The sequence below is a fragment of the Pocillopora damicornis genome, chromosome 3, assembly GCF_964200805.1.
Source record: "Pocillopora damicornis chromosome 3, jaPocDami1.2, whole genome shotgun sequence".
In the NCBI taxonomy this organism is placed as follows: domain Eukaryota; kingdom Metazoa; phylum Cnidaria; class Anthozoa; order Scleractinia; family Pocilloporidae; genus Pocillopora; species Pocillopora damicornis.
The window spans coordinates 2,806,171-2,826,390 of NC_142672.1; the positions used below are offsets into that span (position 1 = coordinate 2,806,171).

General features: G+C 38.1%; 1 protein-coding gene across 1 annotated transcript; it reads right to left on the bottom strand.

Moving 5' to 3' along the window:
* Positions 1-1,360: 1,360 nt before the first annotated feature.
* Positions 1,361-20,001, bottom strand: LOC113666380 (ubiquitin carboxyl-terminal hydrolase 32). Its single transcript, XM_089200097.1, has 36 exons — positions 19,820-20,001; positions 19,544-19,722; positions 19,399-19,464; positions 19,214-19,287; positions 18,693-18,790; positions 18,555-18,613; positions 17,915-17,997; positions 16,024-16,085; positions 15,566-15,682; positions 15,313-15,383; positions 14,563-14,694; positions 13,920-14,050; positions 13,652-13,715; positions 13,327-13,420; positions 12,694-12,754; positions 12,413-12,554; positions 11,511-12,020; positions 11,099-11,140; positions 10,734-10,786; positions 10,070-10,118; positions 9,725-9,865; positions 9,061-9,201; positions 8,353-8,447; positions 7,916-8,026; positions 6,763-6,920; positions 6,232-6,311; positions 5,982-6,042; positions 5,681-5,717; positions 5,024-5,135; positions 4,490-4,559; positions 4,338-4,389; positions 3,825-3,868; positions 3,227-3,339; positions 2,573-2,838; positions 2,274-2,351; positions 1,361-2,163 (listed from the first exon to the last, which is right to left on the bottom strand). Exons 1-36 carry the CDS (start codon positions 19,860-19,862, stop codon positions 1,557-1,559), a joined length of 4,296 nt encoding a protein of 1,431 aa, XP_089056223.1. The 5' UTR covers positions 19,863-20,001; the 3' UTR covers positions 1,361-1,556.
* Positions 20,002-20,220: the final 219 nt, after the last annotated feature.

The window sequence follows — 20,220 nt, forward strand, 5'->3', positions numbered from 1 at the left end:
CAAAAGCCGGCCAGTAGGCCGGTTGTAGTATTGTTGACAATACCATGCAAATACGTTATAAATATGTATAGGCAGCTGAATGACATTTCGACAGCAGATAAATACCAGACAACATTAATCAGCATACTTTTGAGGAAATTGCCGTTTTATACCAATCCGTTGGTTTTTCACAGAGTATTGAACTCCATTTGTGCTGCTTTCAGTCCGATCGGAAAATAGCGGCTGCGAATCAAGCGTAACCTCTTATTACGCATTTTAGTACAACTGATAGACTGACCTTCATGTCAACCACCCCCACCCACCCCACTTGGGCATACCCCTATGAAGACTGTCATCAAATAAAAGAACAATGATTCACATGAGTTAAACGGGTTTTTTTTTATATAGAAACACAAATAACATGAATTGTTTTATTCGTTGGAAAGCCACCAGCAGAGTTATCAACAGTTTATGTGGCATACGTTGATCGTTACAAAAGTGCCCTAATCCTCGTTGCAAATATCCATCACTCCTTCTCGCCAACGGAAAAAACATTTGGTAAAGCAAGTGCTGTGGAATAAAAGCTTTTTTTTTCAATAAATAACTCGGACACATAACGTTTATTCAAGGGCTTTAGGTAATCATGAATTTGTTGTCATTCAAAATTAGTACAATGGGGCACTTACGTCACCCGGCAAAGTATCTTCCCTTCAAACTTCCAAAATTTCCCCGAAAAAAATGTTTCTTTAAGTTTTTTGGTGTGCCACAATTAGGCAAAATAATGTTGTTTTCATATAAACTGTTTTAAACCTCAATCGCTACAAGTTAGGTGAGAATTTGACTTTAGAGCAGCAAAGTTAAGTTTTAAAATGTTGAAAGGTTTCGAAGGGAGCTCTTGTCTATGACAAAACATACAATCTTACTAAATTTTTTTGGGCTGTGAATTGCTCCCAAAATATTTAGTTGTGGAAAGTGAGTGAATGCCCAAAATATGCTAAATGAGTCGGATATCTATCTTATCAATGGAAATTTGAGTTGAAATGCAATTAAAAAGTACTTTGCACGGAGTAGGGAAATTTCGTAACCTTTGAAACGTTTAAAAATTTGTAAAAAATTGTTTTTGATACGGTTGACGGCAAGATTCTAACAGAGTGTTGTAGATTCTACATAAAAGCGTTTGAACTACTCAGGACGATGTAATCATGTTATTTACGCAAGATATCCGAAAAGGAACTTGAAGTTACCAAAAATGCCCTATTTTCAATCTGCAGAGATAGAGAGAGAGAGAGAGAGAGAGGATATTATTCGGTAGCGAGAAGATATGAATTTTATGTTCCAAACTTAGTTATAGTTTAACCGGACATGAAAGGCAAGAACCATCTAGGATTATTAATAAATAACTTTATTTACAATGAAATGGTAATACAAGAGCGAGTACAAAATAAATATTATAATATAAACTAAAATTGTTTAGATAATACATTGTATCAATCATGTGGTCTTTAAATAAGGCGAGGTACACTAAACAGGTACTAAACATTTACAACTAAAATGTTGATTTTCATTGTGTCTTGAACCTAAATTTGTCTGTCACTTCCAGACGAACTGCTAAGTAAGCTACGAATTTGTCGGATTCCCCGACGGAACTGACCAGAGGCTCTCCGGAAACTATGCGACACTTTCCACCTAACTGTTTTGATAGACCCTTTCTTTCCCGGTCGTTTTCGGGGAATACTGCATCCGACATTGGGCGATGGAGTAGGACCAAGCTCATATAATGGAGGATTGTCCGGTGAGACCGACTGGAAAGTCGTTTCTTGAAGCTGCTTGTAGATTCGCTCATCGAGTTTCTTCAAGAAGCAGTCAGATGTGTTGGCACCAGTTTTAGCTTTAAAAGCTTTCACTCGTCGTGGGGCGTTCTTTTCTTTATTTTCTGGCCAGTCATGGTTCCCCCCACGATTAAACAGAATCGTGAGGCAGTTAATTCGTTCCCACATGATGGCTACATGTATGGGTGTTAAGCCTTCTGTAGAGGGAACATTAGGGTTACCACCATAGTCCAACAAGAGGCGGGTGAAACGGAGATTGAGAGGAGAGTCCAATCCCACTGCAACATGGAATGCACTTAATCCATTCACCAACAAATTGGGGTCGGCACCCCGCTTTAATAACGTCACAGCGCGTCTGTGGGGGAAAATCGCAAAGTAAGACTTATTACTATGAGGTAATTGAGACATGTTGGTATCTTACTGTAAGTAAAGACTTGGATAAAAAATTGATAAAGTTGTACTTACCTAATATTTTCGTTTTCTATTGCGCACTTTAGCTCGTGCGATAATCTCTCAGTGTCCACAACGTGACCTTCATCACCGCTAAAACAGAAAATCATGAGTGTAGTATCCAAGTGGTTGACAATGCAACACAAAACCAAAAAAAAAAAATTCACGACAACGATGAGACCTCTACATACAAACAAATACTCAGACCAAAAATTCACGCTGTGGTTGGATAATGTTAAACCTTTATAGTATTCGTCATTATAAACTCTATTATGGGGCGCTGAAATGGTAGAGCATACGTTGCTCTTTTTTACCTGTTCTTGTTGTATATTTCGACAACGTTTTTCGAAGATTGTTTCTTTTGGTAGTGAGGGGCGCTTTCTTTCGGCTTAGCGTACGAACGGTCTTCAGACGACACAGTGGTACACGAGTGTGATGTTGAAGGTGAAATTGAAGATGGCACTGACACTGAGACGGATGTTAGAGATGACTTCTTTGAAACTGATTTTGAACAGTCCCAGGCCGGGGAATCTTTTGTGCAGGGTTTCTTTTCATGAGTATTTTCCTTCGCTTTCCTTATCTGGAGGTAAAAAGGGAGTGCTTAACACTTAATTTGTGAAAAATTGGCAAGAAATACTTCGAAACTCAACCTCAGGTAATCTCTTCCACTTTGTTTGTATGCCAAACTGAGGTGCGCATCTATTGAAAAACATAAATAAAAAACTTTTTTTGTAAGGGCCCTAAGCGATGGCGCGAAGAGGCCTTGAAGAGCCGAATGATCCGCATGCGCCCCCCCCCCCCCAAGCCTTGCTTAAGTTGAATTTAACTTCTTTTTGAGAAAAAAAATATTATTGAAGGAAGTGGAGGCAACCTTCTTGTCACAGTTTAGTAAAGTTAGAGTCTTTATCAAAAATAGAAGATAAATGTGGTATGCACACGCGACATTGCAATATCTTCTGTTTATTTACCTTTCTTTCCACCTGTTTGAGATAGTCACATTGTTTACACCTACACTTGTTCATTTCCCATTCGTTGCAGGCTCCCTCAGGTCTGGCAGATGGCTTCGATGGATGGTCTTTCACTCCATATTTTAGAAAAATAATTAAACATTATCGCATATACAATCTCCCACTGCCATCAATTGAAAAGGTCACCTCTGAAAGCACTGCTGCTTTATACTGTATTTTTCCATCAATACTACGTTCCAGACACTTCAACTTTCTTGTAATGTTCCAAAATCTGAGGTTCTTATAGATTTGATAAGCCTTCTGGGAATACATTTTCATGTCGTGTAATGGGGATGTATTTATGGATGTGTAACCCTAGACCACGTTCATCTGCCAGTGTCTTACTTCAAAGCTTTCGTTTATATTTTTATTTCCATAACAATATTTTGTCCACCAATAAAACTTTTTCCACGTTTTAGGCATCATTCTTTTGCTTCGACATGTTTGCCTAAATTACAAATTTCGGTTTGTTGATTTTAAACCCGCTACCTTCTCACATGTACGATCTCACTGCCTGTAAATTTATATTCTTTATCTCGACTGTCTTGAACAAACTAACCTTTCATTCCCACAGACACCTTTCTTTTTGTCTTCAATCTTCTCCTGAAACAAAAAGTTTCAGCTTTCAGTCTGAAAGGTCTATGGTAAAAAAAGTTCGCCCCCTTCTTTACTAGTTCGCCCCAAATCTTTCAAATCGTTTTCTTACAGCAGAACATATTCTGCTGAAATCATTATCAGGGGGCGAACTCCCAAAGGTGAAGGGGCGAAATTGCTGAACAACCTTTTCATTTGACGACAAAGAAGTCTTTAGCAGTTTTGGTGATGTCAAATCACTATCATTCTCAGTGATTCCTTTCTCCACCGATTCAGTTACATGTTTACCCCTCAAACTCCTGGAAATCAGGAATGCAGTCACGAGGAGAGACACAGTGGTAACGGTGCATGTAAACGATAGTTTTTGCTATGCATTGTTGCATAGCACGTCACAAGAAAAACTTATATGTTTCGCCATGGTTTGATTCAAACTATGACTTCATTGGAAAGTAAAGTTTATAACTAATTGTAGTCTTACCTTTTAATCTGGTTTTTGGTTTCATTGTCGTCTGTGGATTCACTATGGAAGGCTAACAAGGAGAAACAAATCAATTATTAGATTTGTACTCGAACATCTATTTGTATCGAGTAAAAACATTTACTTTGACGTCGTTAGATATTTTCTGTTACCTCTGTAAGCGATCGGCTGTAGGATGTTTAGTTTCTCCGTTAGTTCTTCTCTAATCTCTTTTATACTTTTCTAATAATAAGAAAATATGAAAAAAACCAAAAGGATTCGAACATAATGTTTCTATTAAACCCAATAAGACATCCATTACTTTTACACCTATCTCCCGAGTTCTTGTTGGATCAATTTTACCAGATTTTGGGTGGGGTCGATGTTGATTCAACTTGTTAAAGGTTTTTCGGCGAGATTTGAAATACCTTTAAGTATTTAATGTTTAATTAAATGCTGGGACTCTGTCGACTTGCACAGTTTTAAAATACCGTGTAAGCCGACAGAATCCCAACATTTCTTTTGCTTTCATGATCGCAACCCTTTGCTTTGCAGTGTCATACAAATGTCGACCTCGTGGTTCTGAAAACTCTGACACCTCCAAAACACTTAAACCATCATTGTAATCAATAACGCATGAATCAAAGAAAAGGACGATAGTTCTTTTCAAAATGTTTGGAGGGTAGAACATTGCAGTATTGTACAACCTTTTCATTTGACGACAAAGAAGTCTTTAGCAGTTTTGGTGATGTCAAATCGCTATCATTCTCAGTGATTCCTTTCTCCACAGATTCGGTTACATGTTTATCCTTCAAACTCCTGAAAATCAGGAATGCAGTCATAAAGAGAGATACAGTGGTAACGGTGCATATAAACGTAAACAAACTTATCTCCAGTGGCGTACTGAATACAAAAGTTCGGGTTATGGCTTGGTGAATAACCTTGCAGTAGGCGATATCTGATTTTCCTTGCTGTGTCACTATTGCTTCTACGTATATTTTGAATAAAAACATTTCCTTTAATTCTAAGGCTTGAAAAGAAAAACTCTATTTCATTTAAGGGTAATTACCGAACGGAATTTGTTAAACTGATGACCAACGGCGTTTTCGCACTGAAATTACGAAAAGTTTATCGCTGTCGATCTGCGACAAAACTTTCTGGGAAGCTCAACATCTTTCACTGAGGTGTTTGTTTCTTAGCGTATTGGCAGAATATCCTCACAAACCAAACTTAAACTCATATCTAGTGTAGAGGAAGTTAAAATGGTTCATATATCCTGATTGCTAGCCCAATTAAGACTTGAGACCTATAATGATACAGTTTCTAATGAGATGTGTTATCAGAGTAAGATCTATTCTACTCACTCTTGGCTATAACTCGATGATGTGCTCAGCGGCGACACTGCAACACATTAACATGATAAACTAAGGATACTGTCAACTGTAGATAAATGTGCGTTCGATCGTTAACTATATCACTGAAAAGGACTGCTTATTATAAGGGTGTTCAAAATCTTCGATCTTCTGCTTTTCAAATCTGAGAGTTAATGTAAAAAGTTTCTAAAACAGAGTCCATTGCAGTGTATTGTAGATTCTTGCTTGGAGGCGAGTGGGTGTATTTGCATTTAGAGTGAGAATTCAAAATTGAATTAAACCAATAACTTACCCGTTCTTCTGCGATAAAACAGAATATATGCTTTAGCAAAAGATAGGTGATTTGGCAATTCCTAGGAAATAAATCGTAAAGCAGGAATAATTATTTAAATCTAGATCGTAAGCTTTTGTGTGGGTTAAATACAACACCACTTCGGTGTGAGGGTAAAAACTAGAGGTGCCTTTCACACAAGAATCTGTTGACCGCCGATCTAAAGCAACATGCAAGAGTTCAAAGGACAGTTCAGATTGACATTAATCACCTTGGTAACACAACTATCATCATATCGGTACCATACTCCATTATTGCTGGTGTAGGCCGTGTAATGTCCGCTGCTGTAACCTGTGGTTTAACAATATGTTACCTTTTAAGTACTCGCTGATCTAAGAATTGAGAAATTAAAACTCATGGTAAGTACGATTTACAGAAACTAGCGTGGAACTCCAGTGAAAAAGGCGTGCCTTTTAAAACATTTGGTATTCATAAATACTGCTATAGCTTGGGAGCAGGGAAAGCGCAGTCCTGAAAGCTATGGCTTTTCACTGAAGGCTGGATTACCGATCCTATGTGAGTCGAATGTTTTGTTAGTTCTTGTTTATGCGCCCAGGGTTTTTCCACGGGTTGTTAGGTTTTCCTTTCTCTCCAAACAGTAACACTCCTAATTCCGCTTTGACCCGGATACGGATGACGATAAGCCACTTAACTCTCAAAATATAGGCTAGCAGAGACCGGGTTTTGGTAAGTTAATTGATCCTGCCATTGTCTTTACAGTTGTTAGTTTTTGTTTACTTACTCCCTTCGTGGCAGACACATGCAATGAGATCGTAAATGAAGTCTCCTGCCCCATGTTTCTCTGCACTGTTGTGTTCTAGCTGAGTGTATTCGCCCATGTCTAGCTCATCCATAGGAAACGCAACAGGTGCTGTTATCTTTACGCCGCTCTGACTGTACCTGGTATGAAAAAATGCACGTTCAAACAGATTCGCAGAAAACTGGTAGTCATGAATTAAAGATTGATTGCAGTTTAAAAAACTGGTGGCGAAGGACTTTGTCCTGCGTTTAAATATAAAATATAATATAAGGACATTTTTTTGCCAACTAGTAGGATGAAGTTATTCGACTCCAATTTTATGTTAGTTTATTAGCTAATAAACTAACGTAAAATTAATTAAGTGTGTGGTCTACCGTAACCACTACCTGGTCAAGTCTCCATCTTGGTTTTGCTTAATTTTGGTCAAGTCTAGCCTAGTCTAGTGTAGTTTGATAATATCTATTCTCTTGTCCTATTCAAATCTGGTAATTCATAAATACATGTGGTCGAATATCTCCTTTAGTTTAGAGTAGCAACTGGTCTTATCATCATTATATCCTGGCTGGTTTCTTGTCTAGGCTTTCCTCTAGTCTTAGTCTTGTCCGCATATATTCTAGTCTGGTCTCCAGTCTTTGTCTCGTTTATCGCCTGCTTTACTTCGTAACATATATGTAGTCTAGCATCTGGTCTAGTCTAGTTGCTAGTCTACCAGAGTAGGTATGTTTATGGTCTACATATATAACTTTCGGCTAATATCGTTCCCAGTCGCATTCTAACCATGTTCAATCAAGTCATCTGGAAACCAAGGAACTGTAGCCCACAAAATGAATTGACTAAAGAACTGTCTATACTGCCCTTACACCGAACATACCTTGAAAAGGACACATGTCTCCATAATAAACAAATTGCATTTCAGTTAAATAACAATGAGATTCTAATATCTCAAACTATTCTACATCCATGTTCAATATAATGTGATTTATCATTAATGCACGCAGATTAAAACCGATGAAACTTCTCAGTTTTTGTTTTGTTCGTTTTCTTAAAGAGTAGTTTCAATGAGCTTTTTTTTTAAATAAAGTGACTGGATCTGGATTCTGAGACAGTATTCATAATTAGACGATACATTACTTGCCTTTTAAGATGGATAATAAGAATATCTGGCAGACGAACTAAACACAAACACTTGGAAGCATTTCTCTCCTCGTGACACTTTTGACAATACCACGTGTCTGGCAACTGCTCGCTTTAAACCAAAAGACAGCTGAGTTAACAGGAGGTACTGGGCTCGGTAGAGCAAAGCGCTATTAACAGTGATGGAGATTTTCCTCCATACTCATTTAAAAGTTACCCCAGGTTGACATGTGTGCCTGACGTCGAAAACATGACAATTTCGCAAATTCAGCTGGTACACATAAGGACGTTAAGCCCATTGATAACGCATATCCTTACTGCGCAGACTTGTCATTCATCACGGGCACACAACGACATAGTTAAACAATTGTACCAGTTTTACTCTATTACGAACAATGGATCCATTTCATTTATAGTAAAAGAACTTGACTTGTCTACCTTTGTACAAATGTCTTCAAGCAGTCCTGAAGTTGTACAAGATCTTCTGTATTGCGAGGCTTCCATATAGAGTCGTGCTCGACACAGCGGCCCATCTTATAAATTTAATTGTCAAAGAGTTTAATTCCAATATTTTTTATCGATAAATGTAAATATTTTATTTAGCTGTTATTAAGAATTCCTCATGTAAGACGGGTGTACTCTGAAACCGAATTTGGTTAATCATACGCATTCCTTCTACACATTATTTCCGCGCGTGAGTACCGCCGCGTCCGTAGACATGAACAAAATGACGACTTTCATGTATGGCCGGCACTCTCTCGTACGATAGCCTGTCAATTATTTTTGCAGACGAGCAAGGTGACTCTTTTTATTTATTGGTGGTATTTTTTTCTTAACAAGTACACGAAAAACGTATTTCAAGGAAGAGAAATTTTATTTTCTAATGAGTAAAAGGTCGACGTTTACGGCAAAGGGAAAAAATTGAACTTCTTGCTTTGCCGTCTGCTCACACCAGATTAAGATATCTACACCACCAGCGAACAAGAAATTTCAGTTGTTGGAGAATTGGGTGATATATGAGTTAAGTTTGGTTTGTAACGTTTGCCAATTGACAATTTTCTTCTTGCTCCATTTTAATTTTATTCCAGGCTTATGAACATCTTCACCGGCTGCTCATATTTTAGGTAGAATGACGAAATTTCTTACCCTCTCCGCCTCCCAGCGGCTGATGTCACCCAGTTGGACTGCTAAATTGTCACATGGCTGCAGAGTCAAGATCACGTCTTCACTGTTGACTTCGCAGCCTGTGCAGCCGGTGATTTTGGTACAGCGGGAACAGTGGAGTCCCTTTATTACGAAGAATAACAACAAGAACATTCCATCACGAATCTTGCCAATTGTTGAATCAAAACAGAATAAATTATAATTTTTTAATGAGGGGTGTCTTGAGATCTCCTACCGAAAGATTGGGTACACAGCCTCTTTTTATAGAAGACTATGAATCGATACGAAGACTGCGTGGTGTTTGAGTACTCAACCAGGCATTCCCATGTATAGCGTTAGAAGGTCTCTTCTCTTACTTGCTATCGCAGCCCCGCAGCCTTGCAGCCTTCCCACCCCTGACAAACTCACTGTTTTGCTTTTCTGAGCAAGACATTTTCCCCAAAGAGCCCATTTCAAAATGTAAAAGGTTACCAGCGAGCTGTCGGGGAAATCTGAAAGGACTAGGAATGCTCGGGGTAAAACGCGAAGGACTGGCATTCTATAAAATAAGAGTGTTTAAGATACTTCTAGTGGCCTCATGTTGAGAAAACCAGGATTAACTCCTGCTGGATGGACCGCTTGGCTGGGAAGTAGACATCTTACTTACCTGTTGGTCAACCAGGTGTAAAGTGAACGGGAGTGCAGTCACAGCGTCAGGTAACAGCTTTGATATGAAAGAATACACGTCTTTGCCAAGAATATTCTTGGGAAGGACGACTAAACTGGGATGTCCAAATAACCTTTTCGTCTAAAAAGACCCGAAAAAGTGTAATAATTGAAAATGAGATGAGCTATTAGATACGAGAGAAAAATGAGACCAGTTCTCGGTGAAAGATGCTGGTGTGAGAAGATTGGAAAAACCACATGACTCTAAATTTGAGGGCATCTTAACAACTAAGATTAATTTTAGGCTTAATACCTTTAGACTTCTATAATAGTTCTGACTACTGACCTTAGAATCCTCCTCAAATCTTCGCAAAACTATTGGAACCATAATCTTCCTGTGAGGTAATGCAAATAAAGCCTCTTTAATTTAAGTACAAACCGTTAGTTTGATTGCAAATAGACGATTTTCATGATAATGACAACAATAAACTTCTCATCTGCTTTGGATCTCTATATAGCTTACACTTGGTTCCTTCTTTTTGTATGATGTTTTTACATAAGCACTCAATTTTTGCCCGGCATGATCAAGTTACGTCCATACGTGTCATCAATAAGTGGAAGTGACTTTTTCGAAACTCTTGCCGACCTATTAACCCTTTCATCTCTGAAAGTGACGTGCATCTAATTTATTCACACAGTGGTGAAATGGTGGTCATAGAAAGAAGCTCTTGACTGATAAATGAATTCTCTTTTCAGTTTCATCTGAAATGCAAAAATGCAAACTGGAGAAAATGCAGAGTGGTGTCAGTGTGCAAAGGGTTTACCAACATAAATTGAAAGACAGGTTGATTGCTCCCTTTGAATGCTTTGATGAGCAGGGTGTTGTACTAGAAATTCGCTGAAAGTGCCATTGGCATTGATCAGTTGAAAGTTTTTCAATCATTTAGAAATTCTGCAGCTACTCACTGGAAAATGACCATTAAAGCAGTTATGAAATATTTAAACAATACCCTGATTTCTGAGTGATTCCGTGGGACTGTATGACTATCTCTGTCTCGCACCGCTGTTGAAATCGAATTTTATTATCAGTTATAATAGAGCAATTTTGGATCGGTTCTGTGTGAAGGCAACTTGTTACGACGTATTTTGGTACCTTTGATGATGAGGCAACGTGACGCAACAGTGTGCCATGATCGTAACCAAAACCGAGAGAATTCGTCAGAAATTGAGGGGCCAGCTTTTGGAATGACTCTTAAGTGATGGCTATCATAATATCATTATTTCACCAGGATTGAGGTCAAATTAAAACTAACAGTAACCTGGAAAATATGAGACTCTCTCGCATATGCTGACATTTTGATTTCGTAATACTCACCGGACAGGACAGTTGACACTCAAAAACTCCTCCAGCTGCATCCTGCATGTGAGTAAACATACATTTCTGGAATGATTTCTCATCATAAATAGAGTCAATTTGGCAGCCAGGCGCAAAGCAAAGTATTATTTGACATTCATAGAGTTTTAAGCGTCAGAGGATATATCGATGGTATTCACTGTGTTTTATTGCCATATACAGAATTTTTTCTCGAAAGGAAATAAAAAAGACGCCACGGACGAAGTGCATGGATAACTAAGCTATTTGCGAAAATGTTATTGTCGTATTACGACCTTTTACTAGAAATAGAAAGTTCCTCATTTACTAGAGGGTCTAATCCTCGATTATCATCCTTTGATTCAGGAATAAAGTAATAACTATCATTGGGAACTATGTAAAAGATGTTACTTACCTGAAGGCATTGGCGACAATACAGTCTTCCGCATTTATCATGTGAAACAAGTTGGTTATCTGCTCTCTCCTGCAGACAAATACAGCACGTGGAGCTCAAGCGATACATATTAGACAACGATACACGCTTTGCTGTTTGCACTGCCTGAGTGTCTGGGGTACTGGTATTGGGACTTGCCAGTCTATACTGGTGGAGTTTATCAATTGGAGATTTATCAGTGTGAAGCTGATCGAGTGCTGACATGAATTCTCCTGAGGCACTAGCAGCGTCAGGGGAGTAGAACATAGTTGATTCAAAAGCCTGAGTCGAGGATCGTCCCGAGGGATACGTCAGGGATGTCCTTCTTGACTGATTGCAATCTTCACGCAGCTGACCCTCGGTAAACAGTATAGATTCTCGCTGTGAATGACTGGAATCTTCAACAAGTAAAGACTCTGGAGCTTTTGAAGGGTTGAACATGTACAGCTTGCTTCGGCGATCAGTGAATAGTGTTAATTGCTTCTCATCGCTCTGCAATGAAGCAAAACCGATCCGCTTGCACACTGATTTAGTTATACCAGGCGCTGACTGAATGCATTTTAATCTTTGGAACGAGGGTAATTTATCCATCCTCAAATTGACACTGATCAGATATTAAATAATTTTAATTTTTGGTGGCTTCCCAAGAGCTTTTGCTCTAATGACGTACACCTCTTATTGGGCTGAAAAAGGAGCTTGCAATGGGCAATAGCCTCAGAGATCGATTTTCAGAAATTCAGTTCTCAGAAGAAATCGATCAAAATTGTAACCAGGCAGCGTTCTAAACCTCGAACATTCTAAACCCTAAAAGGCTTTCTGAAACAAATAGCACAAAAAGTATTGAAGGTTGATAAGGCGGTCAACAGAAATGTTTTTTTCTGTACCATTATTGAAACGATCTGACTGTTTCGCACCACAGACACCTCGATGTCTTCCAACTGTGGTTGTGCGTCTTCGGGTAGCAAGGAAACAAAATTGGCTTTTAGTTTAGATACAGTACTTGGTTTCGTCACGTGTACTTTGTACCTAGGCGAGACAGAAAAAAGAACAAACGAAATCGTCGAATGAAACGAGTGAAAATAGAGCAGAAGAGAATGATGACTCAAAACAAAAATATTCAAATGGCTATCACTATGCCTATCAACATGAAGTCTTTGAAAATTACCTAACTGCCCGTATTTTTCCATCACTTTCCTCCTTTAGATCACAGGAAACCCACGTCACAACTGTTTGTAGAATAATGTAATTTGCGATAATCGTAATTAGAATAAATTAATATTTTGCCGGCAGGTATGAGGGGACTGGAGGCGGGTGCGAGGTGCGAGGTGCGAGGAAAGTTATGGGATCACAGTTTGTAATTTGAGGTCATTTGTAGGGCGAGGCATTCTACAGTCAGCCTTCGACGTGTTAAGTTGTTAGGTTCCGTTTTCGTTTAAAATATTGTCATGTTCACATCAGGTTTACTTAGAGCTGTACTCGCATGGTTCCTTAAGTAACTGTTATCTACTTGTGAATGTCATCATACTCATAGGATACCCTAAACCTCCCAAGGTATCACTGCCTTGGTTGGGGGTACACTTTCCCCGTTTTCTCCACCTGCTGAAAAAAATGAGCGGTACGGTGGCCTGGCCGGCCAACGCACACTTTGTGTGCCCGGTTGAGTCGTGGAGGCAAAATAAAAAGGAAAGATAGTTATCTTAATCGTCGTCTCGGTTAAGTTTGAAATTGATACAAATCTTACTCTAAAAGAAGTGTTTAAATAGATGGCAAGCTAATAGTTTAATCATATGAGACTTACCAAAAGTGTTGTATGATTCACTTAGCAGTGGCACGGAGAGAAATGTAAATGGCTGATATTTGAATGATTTATGACTGCAGCTGCAACAAGTGATCTGAGGATAAAACGAATAAAGATTCTTCGTCTTCAAAGATCTTGCGACCAATAATGCTTCAAGAAGAGCACTTATATTAGTAGTAGTGAAAGTCTTGTTCTGACTGACTGAATATCTCAGCTGATATAACATATTTACACATCATTAGAGTACACCATCCCTCAAAATTGTGAGAATATCACCTCAAACGCAATTGTCTTGATACAACAGTAAACCAGCAATTAGTTTTACCTCGCTTTGCAGTTGTCCTTGAAAAGTATCAACGATAAGGGATTCATTACTCCTGGTGTATTCTCTGAAAAATATCAATAGAAACATAGAGTAGCCCTAAAGTATCCGATTGTCATTTGATGTTATTAAGGGGAAAACAGTCAAGACCGAGTAAACTGGTTAAAACAAAACAGATAAGAGCAGAAAAGTTAAGTTGATTTTCTAGTTCCTTTAAGCTCTAGGGTGGCCTTTATGTGTCCAAAGCTAAGTGAGCTGAGATTGCATTTACCTCCATCTCTGCTCCGCACAGTCATTTTTATCAAGCTGATATGGTGACGAGTTATTGGAACTGTAGGTAACACAGTTAAGTTCGTGATGAAGTCCATCCAGAAACAGCGCGAGAAATTCGTGACAGTCATGCTTACCGAAAGGAAACGAAAGAAGAACGAGACGGTGACGTATACTAAGAGATGATCTATATGTTTAACATTTCTGCGTTGCAGGGCTTACATGCGACGTCTATTTGTACAGCAGGCAGACTAAAGACGAAACGAAAAAAAGTCTTGAGGTAGATTTTTGTCGGCTTAAAGGGTTTACATGGGAATCTCACACTCTTCACGTGAGTTTCTCTCAGTATTAGTCATTAAATTCCGCATTTACTGACTTAACCTGAATCGCTGTCAAGAATTTTTTAGACGCGCAGGCTATCACTTGCTAATTATTCATGAATAGTGCGTGCTGTAACATGTGAGGCAAACCATGACTTCTATATGCCAGCTGATCCAGCTGGATGCTGATTTCTTGGAGTTGTGACCAGCTCCTCTTTTAAAGGGGACTACCTTGACATGGCGTGAATTGAATATGAAGAAATCATAATAGAGAGGAATACGAGTAGAATCACGCTGTAGCAAGATGTCTTTGTGTCAGCTTACCTGTCTGTGAGGTGTAAGTTGGTGACAGAAGTGTGTAGTGATTGCTGTGTACAGCTCTGTTGGATCACAATCCATGTAACAACCACTCCAGACTTTCGTCACCAGCTCACCTAAGACTTTGCATAATGATTGCTGCAAACAGATAACTTCTCGTTAAACACTTAATAAATTACTGTATTACACATTTTAAAATTGTCGGTCGATTCTATTTTTCACTTACTAGCACTAGATCATTCGATCAGTCCTCATCTTTTGCAAATACTTGGGAGAGAATACTTGAAAATCGTACATTTCAAGTGGGAATTAAAAATTGTTATTAGTAATAAATGGAAGATCAGGCTTTATGTTCACTACCTCTAAGTTTTATAAAAAATTGCCACTAACTTCCGAGTGAAATTTACATTTTCAGATCTTTACTTTTCACATTCCATAAGTGTGCAAAGATTACTATACAATATGTAAATATGCCGAAGGGAAGAAATATAACAAGAGTATGTAAAAATATCAGAAACAGCAAGTAATTTACGATCTTTCAACCGGTCCAAAAACATTATTGTTAATATTCGTCTCACCTTATCAACAATTTATTGAAATTTGCTAAAAAAATGAATGCTACTCAAGAGGAACGAGAATTTTTTCTTCAAATACTGGGTTTACTTTTATCTTCTTTTCTTATAAAACATTGTGTTGTTGCATAAGTAACTTCGAATTGTTTCCGATGTTTAAGAGTTGTTTAAAGCAAATCCTAACCTGACTTTTATTTGGTTTTTCCCCTTGCAAACTCTTGGGGTTCCTCTGAGACACAGTTTTGTGCCCACCACCTACAAACAAAAAAGAACATTCGTTATCTTTGCTTGAGATGACCCACCCTGTGGAAAAGGGATTAAACACGCATAAACTCGATAGTCATTACATGAGATGCCATGATAGACCTTGAAAGATTGTGCATTCCTGTATCTCCCATTGTTCACCTTTATCGCGTGAAAATATCTATATATCATACCTAAAAAGAATCTGCAGAATGGTGTCACACTGAAGAGGCACTGTAAGCCTGCATTCACAAAACACGTGTTGCCGAGATTCTGCAGTCCACATACACCAGCCACATGAACCTGAGGCTCTGCAACATGTATTCATGGAACAATAGACATCAATTCGACTTGGCGTATGCATCAGGGCTGGGTTATTTAAAGCTAAGTTAAGATAACCAAGGGTTAATGTAAAATCTGACCTCAGGTATGAAAGCTTTGAAAGAACATTCAGTATAATTCTTTTTTCCTACAATGTGATGCTTAGACGCTCCGAAAATAATAAAGAAAATTATCTGGAAAAGGCTTTTGAAGAAAGAGATAAAGAAACCCAGATTAAATCTTAACCCTGGGTTAGCGCTAATCAGCCTTCGAACAACTGGGCCCAGATCTCTAAATTGATCAAAGCTATAAAGTGCTCGATAGGCCTTACCTTTAAAACTATCGGCCGATCTTTCTGATAGTTTTTCCTCTGCGAGGGGTACACAATGCGTACTAAAAGAAAATAAAGATACGAACTCAAGAAGAGCAGAGGATTCTGAAAGGAACCTCCCCACTGACCCATGATCTACAATACATAAGATTGGTAACAGTTGTAATCACCGATAATAATTAGATAATTAGAATATTTATTACAATCATTATGAAATCGCTGGTGATTCTTGCAATCCGAGTGGCTCTCACTGGTGCGATTCTTTAACGAATCGCACCATTTTCGTTCTAAATCGCATCTCTTCCCAGCTAACGAGAAAACTGTACTATAACACAACAAACAATCAGACCTCTAGACTTGTTTAAGAAAAACTCAGAACTGGATTAATAAACTGTTTGTACACACTTGAAACTCTTGTATTTGAGCGACTGAAACTTGCGATTTTAAAATGGATGTAATGAAGTGGTAATTGAACTGTGTCGTGCAGTTTTGGCCTCCGGCAACAGGTTAAAGGAAAGCGACCGAACCGGAGAGCCATGACACGAAATAAAAGCAACTAAAAAGTAAAACAAAGTCGTATTTTTGCTTGTATATTATTGACTAGTAATCACATGATTGTTCTCGTGCAGTTTGGGCTAAATTAACGATTTTTAAATAAAATAAGTAGAGATTTTTCCAAAGATTTTTTTATTTTTGGGGGTTGTAAAAAGAAGCTGTGACATTTCTTATATTCGGATGCCATGCAGAGAAAAGATAGTAGTAAGATTCTTTAACCTGTTTTTCCTTCCTAAAAAAAAGTCCTCTGCGATGTCTAAAATTAACTGACTCTTAACTTGCAGCCACCAAAAGGCCACAAGTTTTTTAGCTGTAGATGTTTGATGTAACCCCTTTGAAGAAGGTCTTTAGCATTTTCAATGATATTGTTATTATGATAATGTGAGCAAAAACTTTTGCTTCGGTTTAGGAAGCGACGGGTATCTTTGGGACTGATCCCAACTAAGTGAATACCTCATTATACTAAATGCATTGCTTTTAAGTTGTACATTACAGAATATGCCAAAAGTCAACTGTATTTTCTTAACATGCATACGAACCCTTAAGCTTGAAAAGAGCTAAAAAAAAAAACTAACATTATGTCACATCCTGTGACTCAAAGTTTCGTTATGCACTACTAAACCACAATTTGCCAAGCCTTAATTCCAACACGCTTACAAGCTAAATAATAAAAGGCTCTATACTCACTAAAAGTTCCTGTTTGCTTGGAAGGGAAATGCGTAAACATAATTCAATTGATGAGCCCAAAAATAGGCTGTTACTGACGGCAAAAACAAAACCACTTCTGGTTTTTTGCGAAAGAACCTGGCAGCTGAATGGTGCCTTCCTATGTGACTGAGAGATGGTGCATGTGCCAAAATGTCATTGTCAAAAACTGAAATAACCTAAATTCCCTGAGCGAAAAAAAAGGGTTTTTGTGAACTCGATCACACTGTAGTTGTTTGACTGTACTTTTTATGGCATGGTATGAAAATTCATTTAGACTGGGTTTTCGTACACTTTCATCTTTCGTATTTGACCTTGGTCTGCATGTTAGTCGAGAACACTTTTGGTTCTGAACATAACATCCGAAAAGCAATACACAGTTTCGCTTTGTCATTTTCGTTTTCGGTTTTGTTGACAGAGAGCTAAATTGCATTTACAAGAACCCTTACGTCTCGTTGAAACTAAGCTCAAAGGTCGCGATTTAGAGTTACAAGATTATTTTTCATTGATAGAGTTTGAAAAATACCCTAGTAGGCGCGCATTCACCAAAACCCAACTTAATACTATCTGACAGGGTATCACAATGATCATATAAAGACAAGTATCAATGAATGATCGATGAAACTGTTACCCTGTATCTACCGGGACTTGTGCTGATTTCTTGATATAATTTGAAGGACTCAGAGGCGATATACTATCTTTATTTTCTTTTCCCTGTAAAAGAGAATACCCACCATAAAAGTAAATAACGATAAAATATCAATAAAAAGTCAAGTTTCAATGATAAGAGCATCGCAAATCTCGCTCTACGCAGATGAAATTGAATTTTTACGGATTTTTTATTACAATGTCGATTATCAATAGAATCCATTAAATAAAGCAGCCAGTTATGACCGTGACTTGACAAGATAACTAGTTATTACTTATTAGTTAATTAAAACATTATGCGTTTCTAAGCCGACAGTATTAACCAAGCCTTATTAACGACTGTCCGGGAATAGTCATAAATATCGAGATCGTTTTTGCGATATTAGCAGTAGCCCCTTAAAAACTACTGGGATTTGTGGAAGACTCGAGCGATGTTAGCAAAGTACAAGTCAAGTACCAGGCTGATATGATGGTTCATTATCAGATTTACTATAAAGCCAAAAAAGAGGACTCGACTAAGTGAGCGGAGTTTCTCTCTACAGAGCTTTTCGTGCTCTCGCGTCCTGTCAGTTCATGCACAATAGAACAGAGTTTTTAAATCGTTTTCTGAAGACACAACCTACCGTTGCTTGTTTGTCTTTTACTCCACAAGTTACAGCGGTTAAAACTTTATTGAGCTCATCTGTAATTTGAAATGTGATCAATTCATGACTTATTTTTCTTACTAACACTCGACAAATAATTTTATTTCTTCCTCTTACCTCTAATTTTGTTCATACTGCTTTCGTTGCTGTTATCTTTCTGGATATGCGTAAGCTTGTCTTTCGCATTTTGAGTTTCGTTGGGTTTTATTTGAGTTCTAAAGAGATCAAATTAAACAGAGTCGAAAGAAATTATCTTTTTTGCATTTTTAACGAACTCAATGTTTAGCTATGTCAAGAAAATGACATATTAATGAAAATGATGACGACTTGAATTGACTAGTTTACCTTGTAAAACTTAAATTGTAAATTTCTTAATCGTTGAATGTTGTCCTTCAGTAGTGTTTTAGACAATAAAACTGACAAAAGATCAAATGAGGCCTTAAAATACTGTAAAATTGATGTTAAAAAGTTAATAAATCAAAGCTTTCGCCGATCCACGGCGTCATTGTGGATCGGCGAGACTATCGGATTTTTAAAATATTTTAACATCAATTTTACAGTAGTTTAAGGCCACATTTGAACTTTGAAAACCGTGTCAGAGATCGCTAGCCTCAATTCATTTCTATGCTAAAGCTAACCTTTTGCAATTTCCAGCTCCATCTTTTCCACCAGTGAGGTTGCTGTTTTGTGCTGTGAGCTTTTGAACTCGGCTCTAACATTTAGAGAAAAATGATTTTGTGCAGTTGGCAAACTTTAAAACGAGAACAACAACAATAGAGATATAAGCTTGACTTAAGAGATGTACGTTTATTTGCTGTTTTACCTCAAGTAATCCTTTTTCCTTCTTCAGAGCTGCAATTATTTTCCACGCATCTGTTGCTAACCTGTCCTGAAAAGTAATTTATTTCCTGATATCAAAGCTATCATCAGTATGAAGCTTACATGTTCAATAAAAGCTCAAAGCAAACCTTTTCAAGCGCCTTCAACTGAGCGAGGAGGCGAGTTTGTTTTTCATTCAGCGCCTCTTGTTGAAACATTTCTATGAGAGAACTAGCTTGTTTCTGCCTCTCCACCCGTCCTTCAGTTACACCGGACTCAGGCTTACGATCTTTGTCTTGGAGCTGATTCTCAACGAATGTTTGGGGCTCTTTTTTGCGAAGACGATGTGAAAGAGATAAACAAGTAACAAACTTTGAAAGAACTATGAAAACTGAAACTAAACAACCGCAAACTAGAAAACTTACCTTTAGCAATGACAGGAAACTTGTCAGTCTTTCCACCATTCATTTTCTTTTGTGTATGGAGAGTTTCTTATTTTAAACGGCAATATAAAAGCAAACCGAGTACAGAGCAATTTTCAAACAGACGTTATGATGTTGTGGCGAACTCCATTGACGCGAACAGTCCACGAGATTTGTGACGTTGCATGCCACATTTTCCCGCGCGCTAAGTACTACCCTCGTTATCATAACGAGGGCCACGTAAGTGTTTCGCGAAAAATCTGGCCTCGATTGTCCGAAGGTCGTGTAACACTATCCACAAAACAAATCTCTATACAGTGGATAACGGTAAACGCTTTGCCATTACATATCCGCTGGGTACCTATTTATCCGTTGGATGGCTTTATCCACTCTTTATACAATTA